Below are 27,849 nucleotides of genomic sequence, written 5' to 3'. Positions count from 1 at the left end.
TTTAGACTTAAATATAATGATTAAAAAAAATCATTCAACTCATGTATATTCATTATTTAAGAACTGTAATAGATACCTTCAGTATTCCATGGGGGTAGTAAATTAACTAAGGAATTAATCTTTCTCAGAACAAATTGTATTGTAGTTAGAGGTAGGACCATATAAACAAATGATTACCCTGCATATGTGGTTAATTAGAGTAGGATGCTCAAGAAGCCTTGGGTGCAAGGAAAGGGAAAGAAAGGAAAACAAATTCTGGAAGGTCAAAGAGAAGATAAGGAATAGAAGCTTGTCAGCTTGCCATGTTGGAGAAGAAGGGTTGGATGAAACAAGTCTGAGATTTCTGGCATATATACAGCAGCTCTTCAGGGGGACCAGTTGGGGAAAGAATCATACTTCCATGTGACAGAATTTGAAGCTCATGAGATACAATAATCTGTGTTTACCACCATACTAGTTTGACAGAAATGAATCACTTTGATAATATTATAATTTTTCTTAGTATTGACTGAGAAATATGGTTATTTGAAAGTTATATTTATTACATTATAATAATCTTTGTCTAGTCCACAGTTTTCTGCATATAGTGACTGGAGCAGTAGACTTTTTTTTTTTATATAAAAATAAAGCTTCAAATTTTATACCAACTTAAAGGGTACCAAATTTCCTACCATTCACCAGAGAAATAGATTACTATGGAAGTGAGCACCAGAAATTATTGTATTTTTTGTGCATACATCCACAAAATTTAAAGCTTTCTGGTAGGACTGGAAATTTTAGCATGTCAGTCATCATTGTTTGGCTTCCCAGGTGGTTCAGTGGTAAAGAATCTGCCTGCCAATGCAGGAGATGCAGAAGATGTGGGTATGATCCCTGGGTCAGGAAAATGCCCTGAAGAAGGAAATGGCACCCACTCCAGCATTCTTGCCTGGAAAATCCCATGGACAGAGGAGCCAGGCAGGCTATAGTCCATGGGGTCGCAGAGCTGGACATGACTGAGCAAGTGAGCATGCGTAGGTGTCATTGTTGGGTGGAGACTGCTATGGTACATGCTTATCGTCTGGTCTTGGCTTCAGTTGCAGGTTTTCTTTCTTTATTTTATTTTTTGAGGAGTTGAGTGTTTTGTTGTTTTCTGGTTTATTTTTTGTTGGTTTTTAGTTTTGTTATTGTTTTGGGTTCCTGACCTCTTGAACTGCTATCGTAAAATAAATGGCTGGCAAGTACATGGTTTGTACTCATGACTTGGTCAGGGACAAGGGCTTCTCTCATGCTGCCTCATCGCCACCTCAGGTGCTGTTGGTACTGTTGACTTCTCAGAGTTAATCTACGTTTTCTATCCTACTCCTGGATTTACCTCTCATCAGAGAACCCCCACAGCAAGCCTAATGGCAAAAGCTACTTTCTGTTTCATGAGATGTGGGGGCTTCTGGGCCTTACACCTTCCCACAACACACGGGAGTCTTGGACAAAAGGGTAATACTATCTCTGGTTCTCTTTTGTACTGATTGTGCCTCACTGAATTTTTTTTTTCCCTTTGCAAGGTTGATGCATAACTTCTTTCTATAGAGTCCCTTTCCTCTCATACGCAGGGCACACACAATTGTGGGCCCTAATGTCTCTGATTTCAGCCTTCCTTTCAATCTGCGGAACATCTCTGTCTATTATTTTATCCCAAGCTAGGAAATCATGCTATAAAACTATGCATCCTGGCAAGTCTAAACTATTCGTCTCTCTTCTGATTCACTCAGAAATGTGGGAGAAGGGGTAAGTTATCTTATCCTTCCTATCCCTGATTCTTTTCCTCCATTTTGAAGAGGTGACCAACTTGCTGTATATTGTCACCTTGCTTATTTAACTTATATGCAGAGTACATCATGAGAAACGCTGGGCTGGAAGAAGCGCAAGATGGAATCAAGATTGCCGGGAGAAATATCAATAACCTCAGATATGCAGATGACACCACCCTTATGGCAGAAAGTGAAGAGGAACTAGAAAGCCTCTTGATGAAAGTGAAAGTGGGGAGTGAAAAAGTTGGCTTAAAGCTCAACATTCAGAAAATGAAGATCATGGCATCCAGTCCCATCACTTCGTGGGAAATAGAAGGGGAAACAGTGGAAACAGTGTCAGACTTTAACTTTTTGGGCTCCAAAATCACTGCAGATGGTGATTGCAGCCATGAAATTAAAAGACGCTTACTCCTTGGAAGAAAAGTTATGACCAACCTAGATAGCATATTCAAAAGCAGAGACATTTCTTTGCCAACAAAGGTCCGTCTAGTCAAGGCTATGGTTTTTCAGCAGTCATGTATGGATGTGAGAGTTGGACTGTGAAGAAAGCTGAGCGCTGAAGAATTGATGCGTTTGAACTGTGGTGTTGGAGAAGACTCTTGATAGTCCCTTGGACTGCAAGGAGATCCAACCAGTCCATTCTGAAGGAGATCAGCCCTGGGTGTTCTTTGGAAGGAATGATGCTAAAGCTGAAACTCCAGTACTTTGGCCACCTCATGTGAAGAGTTGACTCTTTGGAAAAGACTCTGATGCTGGGAGGGATTGGGGGCAGGAGGAGAAGGGGACAACAGAGGATGAGATGGCTGGATGGCATCACCGACTCGATGGACGTGAGTTTGAGTGAACTCTGGGTGATGGTGATGGACAGGGAGGCCTGGTGTGCTGCAATTCATGGGGTCGCAAAGAGTCAGACACAACTGAGCGACTGAACTGAACTGAACTGAACCAACCTGCTCCTACCCTCAAATTCTTCAACAGAATAGCACAAGAATTTTGGAGATCTAAAATCAGATGGCGCTAGTGATAAAGAACCCAACTGCCAATGCAGGAGACATAAGAGGTGCAGGTTCCATTCTTGGGTCAGGAAGATCCCATGGAGGAGGGCATGGCAACTGACTCCAATACTCTCGTGTGGAGAATCCCACAGACAGAGGAGCCTGGCAGATTATAGTCCATAGGGTCACACAGAGTTGAGATATGACTGATGCAACTTAGCATGCATGGACTTCCCTGGTGGGTCAGATGGTAAAGGTCTACCTGCAGTATGGGAGACCCAGGTTCAATCCCAGGTTAGTTCAGGCTAGAGATTAGTAGTCAAAGCATAGATCCACCTCTGAATTATCCTAAAGATCAGAAACACATAAACCTTCTGGTTCCTCTTCTCACCTATAACCTGGGATTGCTGCTTTAGAAATACTATAGGCACCTTTAGGATATAATAATATAAGATTCTGAGATCCTAAAATGCTTTTACTGGAGGAAGAAAGATTTTGTCTATATTTAAGCATCAAAACTAATTTCCCCTTTTAAAATTTCTCCAGTATTACCTTCATATCTCTCTATATACATCTTTTATAAAATATGCTTATTTTTGTAATATTTAGTATTAAACTAAGTATAAATGCCCCTGGCCATAAAATATAGTTATGCTACAATGGACTTGGAAGCCTAAGAAATAGGACTGCTGTTGGCTTTTTAAATATATCAACCTCTTATTTCATGAAAGTGGAAATATTTCAGCCTTGTGCAATATTATCAATGTAGTTATATAACAGCAAACTTTATGTATGTGTTCAAGCAAATCAACTTAGTATTTCCATACATGTTTACTGAGTGAACAACTCAATGAATAAATCATTGCATATATCTTTGAATTATAAACATCAATCTTATTCTTATAATTCATTGTTACCAGGTGCTATTGAAAATTTTAAAAACAAAAATATGGCTCATGCCTTGTACTGTTTTTTCAAAAATTGATTACTTCAAAGAAGCCTATAGAAATATTTTGGATTCATTACATAATGTGCACATGTTCTAGGAGTTTTATGATTTGCACTACGCAGAGGAAATTTGTATCCTCTCACATTAAGGGTGACATCTTTCATTGGCTTCTCATTTTAGTGCTTCTGCTTTAAAACATTTTTGTTCCTAAAACTGAGGAAGGTGTTTTTTTTTTCTTCCTTTTTTTCTGCACTATTTCATAGTAGCATTTGCAATAGACTGATGGGTTTCACATTTTCTGACAATGTATATCAAGGTAGGCTGGCAAACAAGGTAATGTTTGAATAGCTCTTGCTATAGTATCACTCAGGGAGGCAAAATATTCTGGCTGAACTGTTGTATAACAGATGTTTGAATTCCGATTTGTCAGGCTTATAAATAAGATTTAAACTAGCCTTAAACTGGAGAGAAATTTCACACACTTGGAGTAGACAAAGCCCTTATGTAGGCATCCAGAGACATAGCAACTAATTCCAGTGCAAACACTCTCCCATAATTTAATTTATTAATGCATAATGTTAGCAGTGATTCAAAATTTGCCTGATGTTCTTTGCTGGTTTCATCAGGCAGCTAATAACTTACATGTCTAAGTGGTGTCTGTTGAAATAAACTTGGATTGGATGTAGAACTTGGACTTAGTTACCACTTCACAATATTTTAGTTTTAATTAAGTGTCACACTCAAAATAAGTGATGAGTGAGCTCTTCCTGGTCTTATTATGGACTGCAGGCCTCACTAACATGTGAGCACAAATTGCTTCACTCATCACTCAGAGAACATCCTCCAGGCTGATTGACATAAAGGGATATTTTCTATGTTCATTTACTTTAAATGAATTAATGAAAAGGACTGATTTTAAAATACGGGATGAGTGGTCTTATTGCTTCCTGTGTTATAACTGTTAAAGTGTCATGTACAGTTATTCTATTTTTATTAATATATTATTTTACTGAGCATTTCTATGCAATAAAATTATTTAAATTGTTTGGAGTTTTAAATTATATATCTCCTTCCTAACTTATTGCATGCTATTTAATTCCAAACAATGTACTTTAAGAAAAAATGATTTTTTTTGTTTTTAAAACGAAATTATATTCAAATCAGCATAAACTTCACTTCATTTATCCTGTTTTTATGTACTCACTTTAATTTCTTAGTAAGCCCAGGTTTTAAAGTTCTTGACATGTGGGAGATTTTCAATATGTAGGAAATTGATTTTCATCCAGCGCTATGGTTCAGGGACAGATGAGACTGTATTGATCATAAATATTTTGCTCCACCATTTTGGTCTTCCCAAGCTCATCATTTCTTGACATATTTGCACAGGACTTCTCATCTTCAATTTTTGTTGCTTCTTTCTTTTTACCATATTTGCCCTTTATTTTCATTCACATAGCCTCTTTTGAAAAACTGTTAGTTTTTGAGGAGCAGTCATTTGGATGACATTTTATACATTTTTATGTTTATATGTGAAAAGTGTATTTGAATTCGAAGCAAACAATACATGAACAATGCATTATTGAACAATGCATGGTAACAGAACTTTTTATTCTAAAGTCACTTAATATATCTCTAATCTAATATATACAAATTTTAAAAATAAATTTAGCAAGATATACATTCTCAAAAAAAAAAGACTACTGAGAATAACACGAACTTAAAGTTGCTCTTTATTGGATTCAAGCAACAGAAACATTCATGGACTGATACGAATAATAAAATTTTCAGTGATTTTTGTTTGTTTGCCGTGATATCACTTCATTTATGCACACATATTTTAAGCATGGACTATCTTCCAGATCCTATGCTGGGTGGATGGACAAAGATGGATAAGACATGTTCTCTTTTTCTGAGAGTATATATGTTATCCGCTTTCGCAAGTCAGTGCCTAGCAAGGCTCTTTCTGCCTCGTGTTACTTGCCCCACTAGAAGATTGATTTTGGTTCAGATGTAAAGGAGAGCATTTTATTCTCTGATCAGAGGATGGAGTGGTGTGGACTTGTGCTCTAGAGAAGCTGTCCCCAGTCTTATTGGCCCCAGGGGCTGATTTTGTGGAAGGAAATTTTTCCATAGACAGGCTCGAGGGGTATGTATTCAGGGTGACTCAAGTGTGTTACATTTACTGTGCACTCTATTTCTGTTGTTATTACATCAGCTCCACTTCAGAGCATCAGACATTAGATACCTGCTTTAGAGCATCTGGGGCTTCCCGCGTCGCACCAGTGGTAAAGAAGCTTCCTGCCAATGCAGGAGACCTAAGAGACACAGGTTGGACCCCTGGAGGAAGGCATGGCAATCCACTCCAGAATTCTTGCCTGGACAATCCCGTAGACAGAGGAGCCTGGTGGGCTATGGTGCATAGGGTTGCATAGAGTCAGACACTACTGAAGTGACTTAGCATGCACTTAGCACACTAGAGCACTGGCTCTCCCCACAGGCTGTCGGTGGGGCTGCTTTGTAGAGATCTCACCAGTGAGAGGAGGGGATGGAAATCTCCAGAGGTCATTTCAGCTGTGGACAGCTCAGACCCCAGATCGCAGTGCCAGGCACAGAGTCCTTATACAAAACCCGCTGCTGCCATCTTGGATTGAAAGTCCTGCACAGATTTTAAATCTGGTTCCTGAGCTGAGACGTCAGTCCTTATAGCAGAAAGAACTCTGGTCTGAAAGGCGAGGGGCAAGCCCTCTGTATGCAAGGCACTATAAGCAAGGGAAACTATAACTAAGCACAAAGGAAAAAAAAGAGAGAGAGAGAAAGGTTAGACTTGATTTTATTACCCAGATTCTGCTTTTATTCTCTGGGAATTGGTAATGGGCTTTTCCATGGACAGATCCCTTTTGTCTTTTGTCCTGTTCCTCATTCTTAAGGGATGAAAGTTCCTCTTCTGTAACTATTCCCTGTTGATTTCAGGGGTCGTCATAACACCAGGTATACGAATGGAATTTCTCCCCAGGTGCCATTTGATGGTTTCATTGTCAGCAGACTTCAGTCCTAGATGTTTGTATTTCTTCTGCTGCTGCTGCTAAGTCACTTATGTTGTGTCCGACTCTGTGCAACCCTAAATGAGCAACCACCACTTGTCTAACTTTTTGGAGACAAAGTTCATCAGACAATTTAGGGTGCATGAGCCAAATATTAGCTAGAGTAATGATCAGATGCCATTTTTTTTTCCCTAAAAATGAATATATTTGTGATCTTTGCCTATAGAGAAGAGTGCCCTGACATGGAGGTTCAGTGCTGGGGCTTTGTCTTCCTGGTCACATTTTGGTGATTTTTTGGTCAAAGGATTAAGCTAAATATGGGAGAGCCAGGGAAGGGACCTGAAGTAATGGCTTTTAAATTTATTTTTTTTAATTGGACTATAATTGCTTTACAGTGTTATATTAGTTTCTGCCAAATAACAACGTGAATCTGCTATGCTGCTAAGTCACTTCAGTCCTGTCCGACTCTGTGCGACCCCATAGACATCAGCCCACCAGGCTCCCCTGTCCCTGGGATTCTCCAGGCAAGAACACTGGAGTGGGGTGCCATTTCCTTCTCCAGTGCATGAAAGTGAAAAGTGAAAGTGAAGTCGTCCAGTAGTATCTGAATCTTAGCAACCCCATGGACTGCAGCCTATGAGGCTCCTTCATCCATGGGAATTTTCAGGCAAGAGTACTGGAGTGGGGTGCCATGTATATATATTCCTTCCCTCTTGAGCCTCCCTCCCACCCGACACCCACCCCACTCCTTAGATTCTCACAGAGCACTGACTGAGCTCCCTGTACTGTACAGCAACTTCTAACTAGCTATCTATTTTAAACATAGTAGTGTATATATGTCGACGCTGCTCCCTTTCCTTTCTGCCATGTCCACAGGTCCATTCTCTCCATCTCGGTTCCTGTCCTGCAAATAGGTTGACCAGTACCATTTTTCTAAATTTCAAATACAGGTATTAATATGCATGATGTTTGTTGTTGTCTTTCTGACCTACTTTACTCTGTATGACATACTGGGTATAAACCCACATCACTACAAATGACCCAATTTCCTTCCTTTTTATATCTGAGTAATGGTATATATGTACCACATCTTATTTATATGATCATCTGTTGGAGATCTATGTTGATTCTATGTCCTAGCTATTGTAAATAGTTCTACAGTAAACATTGGGATACATGTTTCTTTTTTAACTGTGATTTTCTCAGGATATTTGCCCAGTAGTGGGGTTGCTGGGTCATACGATAGTTTAATTCTTAGTTTTTGTAAGGAACTCCATAGTGTTCTCCATAGTGGTTGGATCAATTTAAATTCCTACCAACAGTGAGAGGGGGTTCCCTTTTCTCCACATCCTCTCCAGCATTTATTGTTTGTAGATCTTTTTGATGATGGTCATCCTGACAAATGTGAAATGATACCTCATTTTAGTTTTGATCTGCAGAATAACTGAAATAATGGCTTTTTTTTTTTTTTAATTCTTGTAAGGTCCTTTCATATTTGGAATTTCATTCAAAAAGGATCATCATCCTTTCCTTTCAACTTTTCCTATAGCGACCTAACTAGTAGATCATAGTTAGGGTTCCAGATGTGCCAAAACTCAGCCATCCCCTGGAAATCCTGTCTGCTAGCTTTAGGAGGTGTGAGGCTGAAAAGATATTCCTTTCTTGGGTTAGGCTTCTCTGACCTTCGGTGAGAATGAAACCTTCATGGATCATCCTAGTTTGTAGTGTTTGGGTCTTTTTCTTGGCCACCCTATATCCTTCATTAGCTAGGTGGTTCAGAGCAGTTACAGCATTTTTGTCAGAGATCTCCTTAGTGAGATTGATGGTCATAATTTCATCTACATACTGGGTGAGGGAACTAAGTTTTAGGTCATCTTTACCTAAAAATTTCCTCAAAGACAGTGAGTGAGTTTTTGAACCTTTGTGGCAGGACTTTGCAACAGTGTTGTTAATTAACTATAGAAAAAGGCATGTTTTAAACTTAATACAGAACACCAGGTCCTGGTGGACAGTAGAGTGGCCAGCAGGGTATAATGATTGGGAACTATTGAATGTATATTTTGGTAGCTTAATTGACTGCCCTGTGGTCCTGTATCATCCAGTATACCCCATCGGGTTTTTCTATGGGGCAAATGAGGGTTTTATTGGATGATTGGCATGGTCTAATAAGACCCTGGTCAATTAATTAGGCCCTGTATAACAGGGGCAGTGATCAGTAAAGCCTCTCAATGGACAGTGTCCTGTTTTCTCTTGGGTCATATGTCCGGGTTTTAAATAGACTATCATAGAGATACTCCATGGACTATCACAAGAGCTTCCATAGTTCTTCCTACCCATCCCTAGACCCAGGCTTTTGGATTTACTCCTGTGAGATCAACTTGCTTTGTCCTGGGCGGTTTGTCCTCAGCCATTAACATTATCATCTTGTGTCCCATGTCTAGGGGAACACCAATCTTTAGTTTATCTCCCAATAGGTGAATATTAACTTCCAATTTATATAATATAGCCCTTCTAGCAGGGGTATAGGGCATTAGGGAACATATGGGAAAGAATGGGTGAGGATGTGTTCATCTAATTTGCTTCCTAATGGCTCACAATGCTTGTGACAGAGTTTGTCTGATATGTTGTTCATAACCAAGTAAGTGGCACCAGTGTTGACTAAGTTGACTAAGAATTTGACAGATTTTCTCCCTATGTCAAATGTCATTCTGGGCTCTTTGGGGGGTCAGTTGGAGTGCTAACTCAGGAGCCTCTTGGTCCAATTATTCTCCATCTATTTGGACCATCTGACTTTGAGGACCATCTTACTTTGGGGCTTCTCCGATGGTTCAGCAGGTAAAGAATCCACCTGCAATGCAGGAGATCCAGGAGACTCTGGTGTGATCACTCTTAGAGAAGATTCCCTGGAGTAGGAAATGGCAATCCACTCCAGTATTCTTGCCTGGAAAATTCCGGGGACAGAGGATCCTGGTAGGTGACAGTCCATGGGGGTCACAAAGAGCCGGAAATGACTGAGCACATGGGACATATGAATTTAAGGAGAGTGGCTAGAATCTGCTGTTTCCATTTCCCTTTGGGGGTAATGAGGGAATTTTTCCTTCCAGTGTCCCTCTTGTTTACATGTGACACTCTGTTTGGGACCTAGTTTCCTTGACTGGCTATTCCTTGATGGGAATTGAGGGTCCCTCACTGTAGATGAGAGTCTCTGTGGGTGGTTAGTTCAGATTCCTGTGCCAACCATCAATTGCCAGTAGGCAGGCTTGCCTCTAATTTTTATCCTCTGACTTTTTCTCCTCTATGTCTCAGCTGTTAAACACTTGGTAGGTGACCTCCACCAGGCAAAAGATAGGAGTGCCTGATTGTATTTCATTTCTGAAGTTTGTCTTTAATATTTTGGAAATAACATAGGACTTCAGGATGGCATTCCCTTCCAATGACTAAAGGTCAGTAGTATAGATTCAGAGGCATTTCTTTAGCTTTCTAGGAATACTGAAGGGTTTTCCATTGGCTCCTGATTGATTTCCTTTTTCTTTTTCCGGTTAGCAGGATTTTTTTTCCCCTGCTGCCTAGATTCCCTTTAGACAGTGTTTTTGTAATAAGCGAACCTCTGTCTTCTTTCCCTTTATCCATTGTCTAGGTGGTCCCAGTTGGGTTCGCTATCTGGGACTGCTTGATTCTCTGGTCTGTAAATGGCATGGCCTTCATTGTTTCTGTTCTTTTTGTCTGTTTCCCCTTGGGCGTTTCAAAATGTTATGACCTTTTCTTCCCCTGTTAGCAGTGCATTTAGGAGGCTCTGAATCTCAGCCCAGGTGGGGTCATGTGTATGAAAGTTTCCTCTAATCAGATGCAGATACGCTTTTCTTCCCTCAACACCTCAATATGACTTTTCTGGGTATACAAATCAGAAGTGGTAAATGGGATAGGTATGTGGATGAGCCCTTCTCTATCAGGGACCTACATTAAAGGGGATATTTTCCATAGGTTGTTGGACACTGGCTGGTAATTATTCCCACTTCATGTACTTTCTGGACTGCATTCTGGGAGAAGGGGGCTGGTATGAAAGGAACTCCCTTCATACCAGAAAGGGGGCAGGTCAAGGACTGGTAGAGGCTTAGTCTTTGCTATCATCTCAATGGAGGAGAGACCATGTCCCTTTTCAAGGCCTGCGTTCTGATATAAGAAGGCATAAAAACCTAGACAAGGAATGTCACCCCATTTCTTTTGTCTTTGACATTGCAGTTCTGATCGTAAAATGATTTAATTTAGAAGTCAAACTACTGAGGAAAGAGAGTGATTTGTTGGTATGCAAATGCTATAGGATTTGACACAAGTAAGATTGCTGGTTTGGGAAATTTGGAATCAGCACTGAACTATTAGTGGATTCTTCAGTGACCAAAATAGGAGGCATCCAAGTGCCAAAGCCTTAGCCATCCTCCCTCTGAGGCCTGAGCATGTCTGGAGTCTAGAGGGTGGGTGCAGGGAGAAGAGCCACAGTCAGTCCCACCTGAGTCATCAAAAATGTGTTACCAGTCCTCTCCCCCAAACCTCCAATGAGTTGTCCCCAGCAAGAGTTCCTTCTTGATGTTGCTTGTGCCAATAGAAGAGACCGAGTTTTTTTCAGAAGCAAAGGAAAGCTTTATTCTTTGATCAGAGAATACGGATGTATGAGCTCCTGCTCAAGAGCAGCATTTGCTAATATTTTTGGCTCCAGGGACTGGTTTCATGGAAGATAATTTTTTCATTGATGGTAGGTGTATGTTTCAGGCAGTAGTGTGAGCCATGGGGAAATGATGGAGAGTGGCAGATGAAGCTTTACTTATTTTCACACCAGTCAGTTCCTGCTGTGTGGCTTGGTTCCTAAAAGGCTGTGGACCAGTGGGTTGGGGACTCCTGCTTTAGAGTATACACTCTTCCCAAAAGTTCATTGGCAGGGATGCTTCGTAGGATTCTTGTCATTAGGGGAGAAGAGTGGTGTTCTTGTCTATTGGGCACACCTATGTTGCTCAGGGCATTCTAGATCAAAGTGTTGGGGGCAACATTTCTGCACAGGATCATGCAAGCTAAAGTGTTGGGTGCAGAAACTTCACATGGGGAATTACTATCTGAAGTGCCAGGTGCATGACCTCTACAAAGGGCATCCTATGAGCAGGCAAAACTAGACTAAAACACAAAGGAAAAAAGTTAGACTTCATTACACAGATTCTATTTTTATTTCCCAGTAATTGTAATGGATTTCTCTTGTGACATATAGTCCCCTGGAGAAATAGATGTATGAAAAAAAATTGAGTATATGTTAATTGCTACTGGGGAATGGTACAGAAACTCACAACAGCCTTCCTTGGTTTTACATTCATTTTATATAAAATAGCAATACGTTAACTTGAATAAAGGAATATAATGTCTTTGTTATAAGGGAATATAGTGTTTTTATAGTTTCTTGTTCAAGTTATATTTATATAGTTGCATATGAAGAATTTATACTTACTAATAATTATACAATTCTTATTAATACATTCCAGTATAATATTTTAGGTGCTCTAAGAGGAAATACTATAGGATTTGAGCAGGCAATGAAAAGTTTGATTTGCTCCTGGAGGAGCACTCAAATAAGGTTTTGATGGAAAGTAATAAGATTGCACTATTACAGTTACGAAGAAGAAGGGCTCTATTGAATAAGAAGAATAATTCAGAAATAAATATATAAATAGGGAAATAGACACTATTTACAAAATTTCTTGATAGTTGCCTATTGTGTGTGTTTTGTTTTGATTTGGTTTTGATCCTGTACTTGGAAACTGTCAGAAAATAAAATTGAATAAAATTAGATCATATCCAGCTTGTTAAATAACTTACATGACAAGTGTGAAAGAGTTTGGATTTTATCCTACTCAACAGGAAGATTAAACATGTTGGATTTTCACAATCCAGTATTGACCGCATCTTAATGTACATATGGAACAGTTTTCTCATTTTATAGATTATGGTTCATTCAGTATGAGATAAAATTGAATATCCTATATTATAAGCAAATTCCTAATTGAGGTCAGTGGTTTTGGACTTGGACCTACATTCAACATAACAATGGTAAGCACATGGAAGCTACTTAAAATAGAAAATCTTAGGCCCTACACCGGATATAGTGAATCAGGATTTTCAGGGATGGGACCAGAATCAAAGAAAAACAGCCATTGCAACGTGGAATGTAGCCACAGACTACTCACTAGACTAAGCTAGCAGTGGTAAGACATTAAAACTAAAGCAGTGAGGATGCAAAACAGAAGCAGATTTGGGAGATAATTGAAGGAAGAGTGAGTTGAACTGTTTCAATTTTCTGTTTATGAGCGGCAAGGATAAGAGAATCTTGGATATCTCTCTTTGTTTGTTTGTTTTCTTTTTTTTCTGGCAAAATAGATTCAGTAGATAAAAATAGCAAAACTTATAGTTCAGTTCAGTTCAGTCACTCAGTCGTGTCTGACTCTTTGTGACCCCATGAACCGCAACACACCAGGCCTCCCTATCCATCACCAACTGCCAGAGTCTACCCAAACCCATGTCCACTGAGTCAGTGATGCCATCCAACTATCTCATCCTCTGTCGTCCCCTTCTCCTCCTGCCCTCAATCTTTCCCAGCATTAGAGTCTTTTCCAATGAGTCAGCTCTTCGCATCAGGTGGCCAAAGTATTGGAGTTTCAGCTTCAACATCAGTCCTTCCAATGAACACTCAGGACTGAGCTCCTTTAGGTAGACTGATTGGATCTCCTTGCAGTCCAAGGGACTCTTAAGAGTCTTCTCCAACATCACAGTTCAAAAGCATCAGTTCTTTTGAACTGTGGTGTTGGAGAAGACTCTTGAGAGTCTTCAGTAGATAGATTCAGTAGATAAAAATAGCAAAACTTACAGCAGAGATAATGTATGACATAAGACAGTATATCCTAAGATTAAAATGCTGCCTTTGATAAATATGTTTTTTTAAGTAAAGAAGTATAATAGTAGCAAATGTGTTTCTATACCTTAAAATTGTTAATAGGGAAATAATACATATACATACAAATTTTATCTATAATCAATATATAGAAGACAGAATGGTGGGAGATAAGAAGCTGATATTTGTTTGAGGGCTTATAATAGGCTCAATTATACTGGGCATTTTTTTTTTTAATATGTGAAAGGTATAGGAAGTAGTTAAGATCACAGACATTGGATTCAAATTGACTTCACCATATATATTGGATAAGTGACCTTTAGTAAGCCATGTCACCATCCTTTGCCTCAACTTTATAATAGGAATGAAATATCAACTTAATAGAACTGTTTAAGGATTAAATGGGGTATTTTAGGTACACTGCTTAAACTAGTGTTCCATACATAGTAAGCAATATACTCACAGCTGAAGAAGGTATACAGAATTCCAAGAAAATAAGAGATAACTCAGAAACCAAATATTTAAGGCATATATGGTAAAAAGCAGTGTAATAACCAAAAAGACTGAGATAGAAGTACCATAATCAGTAAAGTGAGCCAAGAATAAGGGATCAAAGAATAGGACAGAAGAAAAAAAAACACACACACATAGCAGTATCTCATCCTTTATTAAATCAAATAAAAAATGAAATCTGAAAATTGTTATTGGATTTGAAAATTAGAAGTTCATGGTTGACCTTAGGAACAGCAAGCTTATTAGTTGAATATAAAGTAAAAAGTAACTTGTCTTAGAATAAAAAATGGCGACCTTGATTGTTTTTCTGTATTTTATTTTCTTTTTTCCCTTTCTTGGAAAATTAATGTAATGAAACAAAGTAGAATATTCCATAGTAATCTGAGACACAAGAAGGGCTTTCTTTTTATATTGTTTGACTCTCTTATTTTATTTTTTTTCATTTATTGTTATTATTTTTTAGAATGAAAACTGTAGTGTCTATAGCTTAACAGGAAGAATTCAATAGGAAAAGAATCATTAAGCAGGTTGACCAGTTGCTCTTAAAAAGATTCACATGATCTAACAACTGAGATATTTATTTTCCTAAATTAATATAGGAATATTGAAGACAGTTGAGCTCAAATATGAAAAAAGCACAGTGATGGAAAGGAATTACACTAAAGTGTTTACCTTTGTCTTGGTAAACTTAGGTGAAACATTTATTAAAACAATAGTTTTGATCAAATGTTCACAGCCATCAAAATTCCTAACATGTTTGATGATAGAATATTTCTCTTTTAAGTGTTCCAAAAGTTCTGAGTTTTCACAAACATTGTAGTAATTTAAGTGAATCAACAAGATCATACATACATTGCTTTAATATATTGACATGAAAATTCAGTAATAAAAAGTGAATAATTAATAAGTTATAGGCATAATGCTCAAAGTGGGTACAATTTAAAAATGATTTTAATGAAAAAAGGAAATCATATTCATTTGATTTAATCAATAATTTAAATGTTCCTTCTTTTAAATTATAAGAATAAGACTCTTTGAAAGATTATATAGTTGTTAGATATCTTAGTTCTGTTAACTCCCTTTATGTGGAAAGTGAAAGTGAAAGTCGCTCAGTCGTGTCTGACTCTTTGCTACTCTGTGGACTATAAAGTCCATGGATTCTCCAGGCCAGAATACTGGAGTGAGTAGCCTTTCCCTTTTCCAGGGGATCTTCCCAACATAGGACTGCAGGTGGATTCTTACCAGCTGAGCCACAAGGGAAGCACAAGAATACTGGAGTGGATAGCCTATTCCTTCTCCAGTGGATCTTCCCAATCGAGGAATTGAACTGGGGTATCCTGCATTGCAGGCGGATTCTTTACCAATTGAGCTATGAGGGAAGCCCCTTGATGAGAAAGCTTGGGGAAAAAATTGCTTGCTTGAAAAATGATACAAGTCATCCTACTAAGATAAATCAGTGCCTTAAGTTATCTGTGCCTCTCTGTTAGAATTTTGAGTGAATCCAACTGTGCTTTGTGTCAGGCATGTAGGAGAGTAATTAAATTGTCAGTTTTAAAATTTCAGCAGGTAATAAACTGGCCATTTAAATGTCACTGTTAAATATTGTATCAAATTGCAACAGGCTCTCTTGGTCCCTTGATGGATCTTAGAAATGCCAATGACTTCATTATATTTTACTTCTGTAAACTAAGAAAATTTTCTTTGAATATCTGCTATTTAATATGCATGCTTACTTAAATTGCAAATATTAACTTAAACTTTGTTATGATAACATTCATTTTTCCTAAAATGTTGTCTAGGTTCTATTTTGAGGAGTAATTTTCATTTATGATAAAAATTATTTCTCCATATTTTCCCTTCCATTAGTTCTTCTCCTGAAATTCTTTTTTATGTTGTTGATGCTTGTTTCACTGAAGTAGAAAACCTTAACATTTTTACTTTTTTCCATTTTCAGTAATGTTCTAGTTGATTGAGAGGTAATTCTTATTTTGATTTCTTTGTTGTTGTTCCATCCTTTCCTACCTTTCTGTGTTCTTTGCCAACAGTCAACCCAATATTCATCATAATATACCGTAAAGTGCTTTTCCTTGAAATTCAGTTGTCAATTATTCTATCTTCTGACTAATCTTTACTAAATGCCAATTTTGTTTCTATTTACAAATAATGACAAAAATATGTCCAGAATTTTTATCATGACTTTTGAGATCCTCCAATGTACTTTCAAAATTATTTCTCCAATTATAATATATGACCATAATTCTACATGAGATCAACTTCATCTATATTGATATACTATTTGGAAAGACACTGATGCTTGGAAAGATTTAGGGAAAGAGGAGAAAGAGGCAACAGAAGATAAGATGGTTGGATAGCATCTCCAACACAATGGAAGTGAATTTGAACAAACTCCAGGAAATAGTGAAGGACAGGGAAGCCTGGTATGCTGCAGTCCATGGGGTGGCAAAGAGTGAGACGCAACTTAGCGACTGAACAACAACAACAGTTATTCCCTGAATATCCCTTGAATATTTTTGTCTTAACTGGAATGTCCACCAACATGTATTTCTTACTTGGAGTGGCTATCCTCTTTCTGTCCTTCTATTACAATATCTACTCCAGGTTTCCCCCCCCGCAAGTTTTATTGTCCTATGCATCCTTCTTTACCATAAATGTCATAATGGCCATAATTGATACACATCATCTTGTTTTACCATTCTTCTTTTTATGTAGCATTTTTGCCTTACCAAATAAAGTAGAAATACTTTGACATTAGAAACTATGACATTATTTTATGTACCAAAGCATCTTAAAAGAGTGATTTTCAAAATGCATGTATTCAGTAAATACTTACTGATTTTGGCAAATAATTTGTAGTTTACCCAATTCTACATTTAAGATGGTACCGCATTTCTTTATTTGAGGGTAGTTCAAAAAAGACATATTTGTCATGAATGCATTCTTCAGGCTGTGAGTGTAAAATGTTTTCTTACTTTAAATGAGACTCTCATGTGAACACTGGCATTCTGACTATCCAATACCAATTTTAATACAAAATTATGATTGATTGTTTGGCTTTTAAGTAATTCTATCATTTAATCAATAATGTTGCTTATATCAAGTGAATCAATCTATGTAACATTATACCTTTCTCAATTTCTTCAAAGGTATTACACCTATTCCCAATACATAAGAAGAGTAAAATATCCAGATTGGATTTTTCAGCATCAGTGAATGCCATTTTATTACTCAAATTCCACTCAAACCTAAACAAATATTTTAATTTCAAATATTGAGGGTTTTTTTTTTTTCCTGAATGACATAAAGAACCTGTTTCACTATCAACTCTCATTATTTATTTATTTTTAGTGCCTAAATTGAAATATCAGAAGTGAAGGTGAAGTTAACTGGATAGATATAAATATATCAATCCTGACCAGTTTTCTCTGAACACAACATTGTCATTAGAAGATTATTTCATTTTCTTCTGGCATTTAGGTGCAAAGACTCTGGGGAAGGTCATTTTGTACCATTTGTGTCTTCCTCTGGGGAAGGTAACCGTAGGTCAAGAATGGTCACCAAAAATGATGTTGAATATCTAGTGTTGGGGTCCAGCCCCTGCAGGATCCAGGGGAACCTGAAGGAAAAGTGGCGTCGGCGGATGATTTAGAAAGAGATAAGGAAAGATTGTTGTAGATAAGAAAATAGAAGAGAGAAAGAGGCTGATATTTCTTGGTTTACATAGAAAGCCAATAAAACTTTGAGATAAGAAGTTTGCCCTGTTCATGGAGGCCACAGGTGCCTTCCCAGTCTCCCGAGGGAGAGAAGACGCAGAATGTCTTCCCGTTCAGGTCTTAGAAACCCGGGCAGATAAGTGAACGCAGGGAGCCTCTATGCTCCAAGGGATCAGTCTGAAAAAGAAATTAAGAGAAAAAAAGAGAAAAAAAAGAAAAACACGGGGTGACCAAGCTTCTTCAAGCGAGGCCCAATACCTTTATTTTTAAAAGGTACTTTCATACCTTGTCTTATACATAGAGGGAAATGAAAGATGCAAAGTCATACAGAGTCAGCCCAAACATTACATCTCTTTTGTCTTTATCAAAACCAGGATTACTTTTGCAAACCTTTCTCAAAAACAATATTGTGTACGTTATCTTTCAGCCTTGGAGGCCTGTGAACATTTTATGACCCTCTTTTGATAAAGGCTGTTTAACCAAAAAAAACTATTTTTCCTTGAAATGTTTTTTCTTATATTTTTAATCTATGTCAGCCTCTAAAAGTATTAAACAAGTTACATCTTTCTCAGAGCAAAAGTATAGTGAGTTACAAGAAAGAACCAATTAGCTCAAAAGTCTGATGTGGTTAATTTTAAGGCTACACTTGTTTTTCTTATTTTCCAACTATGTTAACGAATGCACTCCCAGGTGCACAGTGGATAAGAGATATGGGAACTTAGCAACAAGCATTGGTCCAATAATGAAATCCTACATTAACACTACTTTAATAACTTTTAACTCTTTGAAAGGCTCTATGTTTTAGGCTTTCTGTGCCTCTCACAGTTGGGAGGCTGTAAATAATCATATGCATAACTGTGAGAGTCTGGATATACCTGCCAAGCAAGCTATAATGCTAACAGAGGGGTTTGATTTGAAATATTTTTCTCATGTCCAAGAGACTTATTAGCTATAGCCCTAAGTTAATTTTTTCCAGAGAAAGGTGGTCAGGAATAGCCCCCTGTTAATGTTAGAGGAGTTGGTGAAAGTCATGGAATAGTGAAACAGACAGATTCTGGTTTTGGGGTAGATGCTCCAGAAAGCCTAGGGAACCCCTTGAGTTCTGAAGCCTTGCTTAACAGTTCTCTTCCACATGACTTTTGTCATGGGTGGGATCTCCCGTGGTGGCTCCTGGCAATCTAGAACAATGATTAAGGCATGACCTTAATTTTTAGTTCTTCAAGTTTTTTCCTAATCTGCACATGTTTTAATGTATCTGTGGGGGTCAATTAGAGTAAATCTAGCCTTTCAGGATTCCCTGGTGGCTCAGAGGTTAAAGCATCTGCCTGCAATGTGGGGGACCTGGGTTCGATCCCTGGGTCAGGAAGATCCGCTGGAGAAGGAAATGGCAACCCACTCCAGTATTCCTGCCTGGAGAATCCCATGGATGGAGGAGCCTGGTAGGCTACAGTCCACGGGGTCGCAAAGAGTCGGACACGACTGAGCAACTTCACTTTCACTTTCAGCCTTTCGGAAATTTATTAAACTAGAGAATTATGTGTTGTCTTTTTACTATATACTTTTATTCCCTGATTTATAGCCAATGTGCCCAGTCACCTAAATGTCCATAAAAATATGGTCTTGATTAATGGATGAATTGATAGTTTGTATAGAATGAAAATTAACCATGTGTTTTAATATAAATTAATGAATCAATTTCAAGATTAATTTCATTTTATTGCAATGAATATGTTATTTATTATACCCATTAGCAAATCTGTGTAGAATTGTTCAGAACTTTTTTTTATTAAACAAATGAATTTTAATAGATAATACTGCTTACATTATAAACCCATGAACATAAAGATAGGGATGTAAAATTTCAATCAAACACCTGAACATTTCAGGAAGAAAAGATGCCATCAATTTATTTTATGGACTATTTCTGTTATACTAAATTCACCCAGTCTTTTTTAGCATATATGAATGATCATATAACTTTAATCAGTATATACACATTATTTTGGGGCTCCACTTTCTTACTTCACATGATTTAATATACCTGTTTAAAGGTATTCATTTGCAAGACAGGAAAAAAGACGCAGCTGTGTATAACGGACTTTTGGACTCAGAGGGAGAGGGAGAGGGAGAGGGTGGGATGATATGGGAGAATGGCATTCTATCATGTATACTATCATGTAAGAATTGAATCGCTAGTCTGTCTGACGCAGGATACAGCATGCTTGGGGCTGGTGCATGGGGATGACCCACAGAGATGTTATGGGGAGGGAGGTGGGAGGCGGGTTCATGTTTGGGAACACATGTAAGAATTAAAGATTTTAAAATTAAAAAAAATAAAAAACTTAAAAAATAAAAAAAAATAAAAAAAAATTGTTCAGAACTTTTTAAATGCCTATATGTGTTTGGCTTTTAAAATGGCTGCATCTTTCAAGTTTTGTCTTTTCTGTAAGCTCCAAAGATCAAACTGGAAGTTGCTTAAGTAAGAATTGGCATTTCTCAAAAGTTCTAATATCTTTAAACTCAATTTAAGTTGGTGAAGTGATTCCAAAATTTTACATTGTCAGTACTGTCAGTGTTCTGTACCCAGTGTACGATAAACTCTTGGTAAAATGTATTTTCATTATTCTGCCATGCATTTATATATATTATCAGTTTAGGAGAAATATAAGTGAGAGTGATGAGCTTTCCTTTCTAGAAGTTTACATTTAAATATAGTAGAGAAAAGTTCCTTGATGGCTCAGTGGGTAAAGAATATGCCTGCAATGCAAGAGACACAGGAGATGGAGGTTCGATCCCAGGGTTGGGAAGATCCCCTGGAGGAGGAAATGGAAATCCACTCCAATATTCTTCCTTGGAAAATCCCATGGACAGAGGAGCCTGGCTGGCTACAATCCTTGGGGTCACAAGAGTCAGACACAACTAAGCAATTAACACACATACTCAGTTCAGTTCAATTCAGTTGCTCAGTCACGTCTGACTCTGCAACCGCATGAACCGCAGCACTCCAGGGCTCCTTGTCCATCACCAACTCCCAGAGTCCACCTAAACCCATGTCGATTGAGTTGGTGATACCATCCAACCATCTCATCCTCTGTCGTCCCCTTCTCCTCCTGCCCTCAATCTTTCCCAGCATCAGGGTCTTTTCCAATGAGTTAGCTCTTTGCATGAGGTGGCCAAAGTATTGGAGTTTCAGCTCCAACATCAGTCCTTCCAATGAACACCCAGGACTGATCTTTAGGATGGACTGGTTGGATCCCCTTACAGTCCAAGGAACTCTCAAGAATCTTCTCCAACACACATATCATTATCAATAGTATACATTTCATTTGTTTAGTGACCATGCCTCTGGATCAAAGACATTTATTTGTTGATGTTATAAATGGAACTAAGAATATCTTGAAAAGTTATTGATACTTTAGTTTTATTTTGAAGATAGAATGTTGCCAGCCATGTGGAGATTCGAGAAAGGGAGATGGCAAAGGAAATAGCTTGCACAAAAGTACACTGGTGAGGAAGTGTGAGTCAGTAGGGAAATGGAGGATGATTAATTGTAGTTGTCTACAGCTGCAAAAGTATCAAGGAACAGTTGGAAATAAACTTGAAAAAATTAGTTTTCTTTCAATTAAAATGTACACAATAACTAATTAACTGAATAAAACAAATGCACTTTGGAGATTTTTGAGTAGGCAGGTGAAATTAAACAGTTTTTGAAATGTACACTTGCAGCAACCTGAGGAAATTCTCATGGGGAGAAACACTGAAGAGATATAAGTCAGAAAAAGAAATACAGAATTTGATACATCACTCTCTCAGATTAGAAGACATATCTCAGGTTACAAATAAGTGAGTGCATGCATTAGGGAAACAGTGTTGGAAATAAACAAGAATGCATACAAGTAATATTTCAGAGGTTATATATCTAAGACTTTACAATTGATTGGTGATGACCAAAAATTGAATAGTAAACAGTTAGCAATTGTTGATGCAAGGGTTAAGTGTTCATTTTGAACATGGAGAATTTAAAATTAAAATATGCTATTCAACTGAATGCTTGTTGAGAATTAGAAATTGTAAGATTCAACGATGGGAAAGCATAGACTGGAGAACCAAAGAGAAAAGGAAATTGATGTCATGAAATGAGATGATATCTTAAAGGAGCAAGTATAAGTAGTGAAAAGAGAATGAGAAAAATCACAATTCCCTTCTTTCTTCCAACCATATCACCTTTTTCTATCTCTATCCATAGGTATGAGTAAACCTTTCTCAGTTTGTAAAGTCCCATGTCCAGAATTGTGGATCCCCTCAAACTCTACACATTTCTACAGATATAATTTCTTAAGAGGCCAGTCTCAAATTCCTTGACTTTGTCTACAGTTTGATTCTATTGTCCTCATTGGGGATTAGTTAATTCTCCAAAGAAAAAGTCTTCTTCTGTCAATTCTCACTAGAACTGACAATGTTTATAATAGATACTCTCTTGTTCCTTCATTCGGGGCTTCCCTGGTGGCTCAGACAGTAGAGTATCCACCTCCAATGCAGGGTACCTGCATTCGAACACTGGGTCTGAAAGATCCCTTGAAGAAGGAAATGGCACTCCAGTATTCTTGCCTGGGAAATCCCATGGACAGAGTAACCTGGCCAGCTACAGTTCATGGGATCACAGAGAATCAGACTTGACTGAATGACTAACACACTTCCTTGGTTCTTCCAATTTTCTTCCTATTCTGATTCTTTGTTCTTCTTAACATGTTTCTCTCTGAAATATTAGACTTACTAGAACACTTTTTGAGCACCTATCATATAAGTACTCTCTGAGTGTTGATGAAATTATTAATAAAAATGGACCAAGACTGACAGGAGAGAAGAGAGCTATGTAGCCCATCCTGTTTCTCAGGGAGGTTTCCAGAAAAAGGATTCATCAATCACATATGGGACATACAAGGAATTATTGTAAAGAGTTTAAATAACATGTATGACAAGTTTTGGCTGATAAGTATTTTCTTCCTTTCTCATATTTTTGATTTCACATTTTATTTCTTTAAACATTGTCAACATAGGTATGTTAGTTACATCCTTAGTCTAATTTATTTTTTTTTAATTTCATGGATATATTTCTCCTCTAGGTTATTTCAACTAATTCATGCTCATAGTACCTTATTTTACCATGTGTTTTATAATGTCATAGTGTGAATTAAGTTTGAAGAGAGGCTCATTTATGAAAATCTTCTGGAGTCGGGACTGATTATGAAGGGATTTTGTTTGTTTCTGCCATGTAGCTGTGAGCCCTATATATGAAACAGCTTTATAAGTTAATTTTCAGCTTGGGGTTTTCCAAAGAACATGTATTTACAATTTCAAAATTCCAAATCTAGGATATGGTAGAACCATGGTTAACCTCTTTAAGGAGAAACATTTTTCCTTTACACAGGCCAAAAGAGCCAACTATCCTGGTCGTTCCCTTTTGCCAGTGGGCTAGTTTATTCTATACCCTTCTTAACACTAAGGGTGAATCTTACTCTGGTCCAGTGTTTGGTGATGTTCTGTAGTATCCCCTCTTCTCAGCAAGCTTAGATCCATCCTCTGCAATCTTTGAGCCTTTCAGTTACTATGATCCACAAATTCCCAATGTAGGCTTATACTCTAATTTTCAAATTTTTCTTCATTATTATTATTATTTTTTCCTTGAAGCACCATTACTTTCCTGAAAAGGTTCAGTTCAGTTCAGTTCAGTTGCGTCTGACTCTTTGGGACCCCATGGACTGCAGCACAACACGCTTCCCTGTCCATCACCAGCTGCTGGAGTTTGTTCAAACTCATGTCCATCCAGTCAGTGATCCCATCTAACCATCTTATTCTCTGTCACCCCCTTCTCCTACTGCCTTCAATCTTTCAATCTTTCCCAGCATCAGGATCTTTTTGGAGTCAGTTCTTTTTCTGAAAAGGTTAGCTATGCATTTCTGGGAGCAAAGGATGGTGGAACAGTGTTTTAGGGCATGGTCACACTGTCTTGACATATTATTATAAACATAAATCTTATAATTTATGTTAAAGCATAATTTTAATTATCTTCTGATCTTAGAATATTCAGCTTTTTTTTTTTTTGGTAGTTCCTCATTGTAATTTTGATTTGCATATTCCCAATGACTAATGAGGTCAAGCCCCTTTTCATGTGATTACTTTGCTACCTATATCTTTTTTTTTTATTTTTATTTTTACTTTATTTTGCTTTATAATACTGTATTGGTTTTGCCATACATTGACATGAATCAGCCACGGGTGTACATGAGTTCCCAATCCTGAACCCCCCTCCCATCTCCCACCCCATATCATCTCTCTGGATCATCCCCGTGCACCAGCCCCAAGCATCCTGTATCCTGTATCTAACATAGACTGGTGATTCATTTCTTACATGATAGCATACATGTTTTATTCCAAATCTGACAATAAACTTTTTGAATATCTTCTCTATTTTATTACCATTGCTTTTGTGGGGGAAAAAAAAGGAAAAAGTTTATTCCCCTCTCTTTATTTAGTATCCCCTCTCTTCCACATGTTTGTCTTCTTTCATGGAAATATTTTAGCAGTTAGTCAAAAAGTACTTCACTTATAGTTTTAATTATTGTAATAGCAGTGTAGGGTGTACTCTTTTTAAGCAAGTTTCCAAATTTTGAGCAAAAATTTTCTCTAGCTGTTGCCCAATCTGGTAGCACACGTAAGGCCTAGCCTGTGAATACGGAACAGTTGTCTGAGTATGAATTTTCTCAAAATCTCAACAGAGCCTGAATATGTCTTCTATTTGCCCTGGTTGTAAAGTGCATAATGATTAGATTGTGTTTTGTAAACTTTTATTTCTCTTTACAGGTAATAAAAGCATGAAAGGATAAATAATTGCTGTTTAGATCATGTGATATAGACACGATGTGTTAATATTTTAGCATTTATGTCTAAAAGCAAAATTAATTTTACTCAAATATTTTCTTTCAGCTCTTCTTCAAGTGACAATTTCACTTAGCAAAGTAGAGCTTAGTGTGGGTGAATCTAAATTCTTCACATGTACAGGTATGTATTTCTACAAATATTTTCAGATAGCTTCTTTCATTCTTCAGTTAGTTATATAATATACTGAGTAATTTAATAGTTAAAATATCAGTTCTCTAGAAATAAAATTGTATATTATCATTGGGCTTATAATGGTTGGAAAAGTGTTAATAAGCACATTTTACATATTAAGCACTATGAATTTTATTTATTACTTTCCAGTTACTAATCTTGACTGTCAAACAAACAGTTTTGAAGATAACTTAGAAAATATAATGTATGCATGGTAACTTTTAAATAAATGTAAATATTTCCCTCTAAATAGTAATATTAGAATAAATTTATATGTTATAATTGAATCATTTTGTTTAGAAATATATCATAATGCCTATGGGAAATTATATGGTTCTACTTAAGCAACAAATTTTTATTCAATATGTAAAACTCACAAATGAACACAATCTACTGCTATTTAGATAGATAACATTAATTTTCATGCATAAAGGACTTCATATATAAAGTTTTAAAATACTCATGTAGTGCCAAATTGTGTTTTAATATATTTTAAAATTGTTTTCTTTCATGATTATAATTTAGCAATTCAAAACTGAATTAAATATGCATTTCTGACATAACATGCATTATAAAAGTTGTCTTGAGAATAGCATGACTTATGTAATTCACTATTGCAATTAATAAAAATAGAAGCAATTATAATAAAGTATCTAAAAATCATATTAATTCATATGAATCTCTAATAAAGGCCTTGGTTCTTCATAAATTTGCCTTCTTAAAGGTCTGAATTGATAGGTGTGTTGATACATGTTGTTGTATATTTGCAAATGGGAAAACAGAAAGTAAGGGAGAGATTGGTTCAGTATCTTTTTTTTTAATATCAACACAGCTTTGGCATAAAAATATAACTGTTTGTTTCTAAACTTTATCCATACTTTATATGCACAAATGCACACATGCACACATCCAGCTCAGCTGTATCACAAAATCACAGAAAAATGAAATTGTTTAAAAAAATGAATTTGAAAATAAAATTTTATTATATTCTTGGATTTGCATTATCTTTATGAACTTAAAAATACAATCCATTGTATTATTTTCTTGGATTTGCATTATCTTTATAATATAAATCATATGATGTATTGCTTCTATAGATAATTCATAAGTTAAATTAACAGATAATTTAAGAATATGAATTAACGTCATCCAGTGTTACTGTTTGACTCTTAGTAGTAGGCAAACTAATAAAGCAATTTTTTTTTTCCTTTTATATAACGAAAATTAAGCAAGAGCTGTACTGTTGTCCTGGAAGAAATTTTATTTACCTTAAATGCACTAGTAAAGCAAAAATCTAAAAATGAAGATGTGGAAAACCTATACAAATCAGAACACTTGTATATATTTTTCTATCACAGTGGTGATATGTTGATATGATTCTAAAATTTCCTGCACTGAGACATCTAAAACTATGTCTTCAGATTGAACTAGAAGGTGCTCATGTTATGGAACTGGGTTTTTTTACTCTAATCAATAGAAATTGGTAAGAGGCCAGGTGAGAAATTCAAACAGGGCTTTATCCCGAATTCTGCTGCACACTAGGATATGAAAACGAGTGAGTTTCCTTGCTTGCTCTCTGAGGTGGGGTGAGCTGGTCCTTTAAATGGTTTGAGGGTAGGTGTGAATCTCTGGGTCACCGTAGAGAGGTAGCCTAGGTCGTACACTATGCAGGTGTCATGTGTAGTACCCTGCTTTTACTCCCTCAAAAGTAGCAGTTGGAATTTGGCCTTTATGCATCTTGTTCGCAATTTGCTGCAACTGTACGTGCTTGTAGCTACTTTTAGTCCCTTACAGTTTCTTTGTATTCTGTTACTCTAGGAGACATTTTTTCAGGTTGCAAGCATTTCAGTGAAAGGGTCCCAGGTTCCAAGACTCAGCAGAGCTCAGTCATATCCTCACAGAAATAAGCACAAATGTGTCACATGTATGAATTTTTATGTTACTTTTTCAGGAAAATAAATTTAGTTCTATTTATTAATTATCCCACTAGCCCAGTATTATCAGCAATATAACATGGACATTTTTATTGGGAATTACTATTTATTGGATTTGCCAAAAAAAGAAAGAATTATGATTGCGCTATGAAAATCCAGAATAAACTCTCCATGATAATGAATTTTTTCCATATCATTAAGAATTAAAATGTCCAAAATATTTCACAGAAATATCCTATATAATTTACTGTATAAAATGAGGATTTTGTATTTCTCAAATTTAAAGAAATACGCATTTAAATGATTCCTTTGTCAATTCATGATGGAAGAAGAGGGAATTAAAACAAGTACCTCCCCCAAATGAGTTACCCTGTAACTACTATGGTTTTATGGTTCTATTTAGAAAAACTGAATATAACATAACTAATATCATTCAAAATTTAACTAAACTTCTTTCATACTTTTTTCTTCATCATATCCAATTAGATATAGGAAGAAAGATAATTTGTTTCTAAAGCCATTTTTTGGGGAAAAAGAGAATGAGAGGGAACAATTTTCTTCAAAAAGGTCCCAAAAGATGTTAGTTAACTTTATGCATTTTTCCCCAATACTTTTGAGTTAATAGTGCATGCTGCTTCCACAAATTATCTCACAAGCAATTAGGTGAAATACATCCTTTTGGTGTCTAAAAGTAAACATGGGAAGCTTCAGCTTTTATGAAGAGGATAATAACCTAGATTCTGAATTGGAAAACTTAAATAAATGTTTACCCTGTAATGATTTGGCTGTAATTGCCTACCACCATAAGTATCATTTCAATACATTCTAATTATCATATGATTAAATGGTTAACAGTTTTAGAATCAA

At 36.8% G+C, this 27,849-nt stretch overlaps 1 protein-coding gene across 1 annotated transcript in view; it reads left to right on the top strand.

Annotated features, from left to right (window-relative positions):
* The first annotated feature begins 24,757 nt into the window (after positions 1-24,757).
* The window catches only part of NCAM2 (neural cell adhesion molecule 2), a 246,380-nt gene continuing 243,288 nt past the window's right edge, over positions 24,758-27,849 (top strand). Inside the window, exons 1-2 of the mRNA XM_052644625.1 lie at positions 24,758-24,799; positions 24,874-24,997. Of these exons, the coding sequence (XP_052500585.1) occupies positions 24,758-24,799; positions 24,874-24,997 (166 nt within the window). The remainder of the gene's footprint in view (positions 24,800-24,873; positions 24,998-27,849) is intronic.

Source organism: Budorcas taxicolor, chromosome 1 (assembly GCF_023091745.1).
Source record: "Budorcas taxicolor isolate Tak-1 chromosome 1, Takin1.1, whole genome shotgun sequence".
Lineage (NCBI taxonomy): Eukaryota > Metazoa > Chordata > Mammalia > Artiodactyla > Bovidae > Budorcas > Budorcas taxicolor.
Note: the sequence above shows the minus strand (reverse complement) of the source record. Positions and strands in the feature narration are given on the sequence as shown.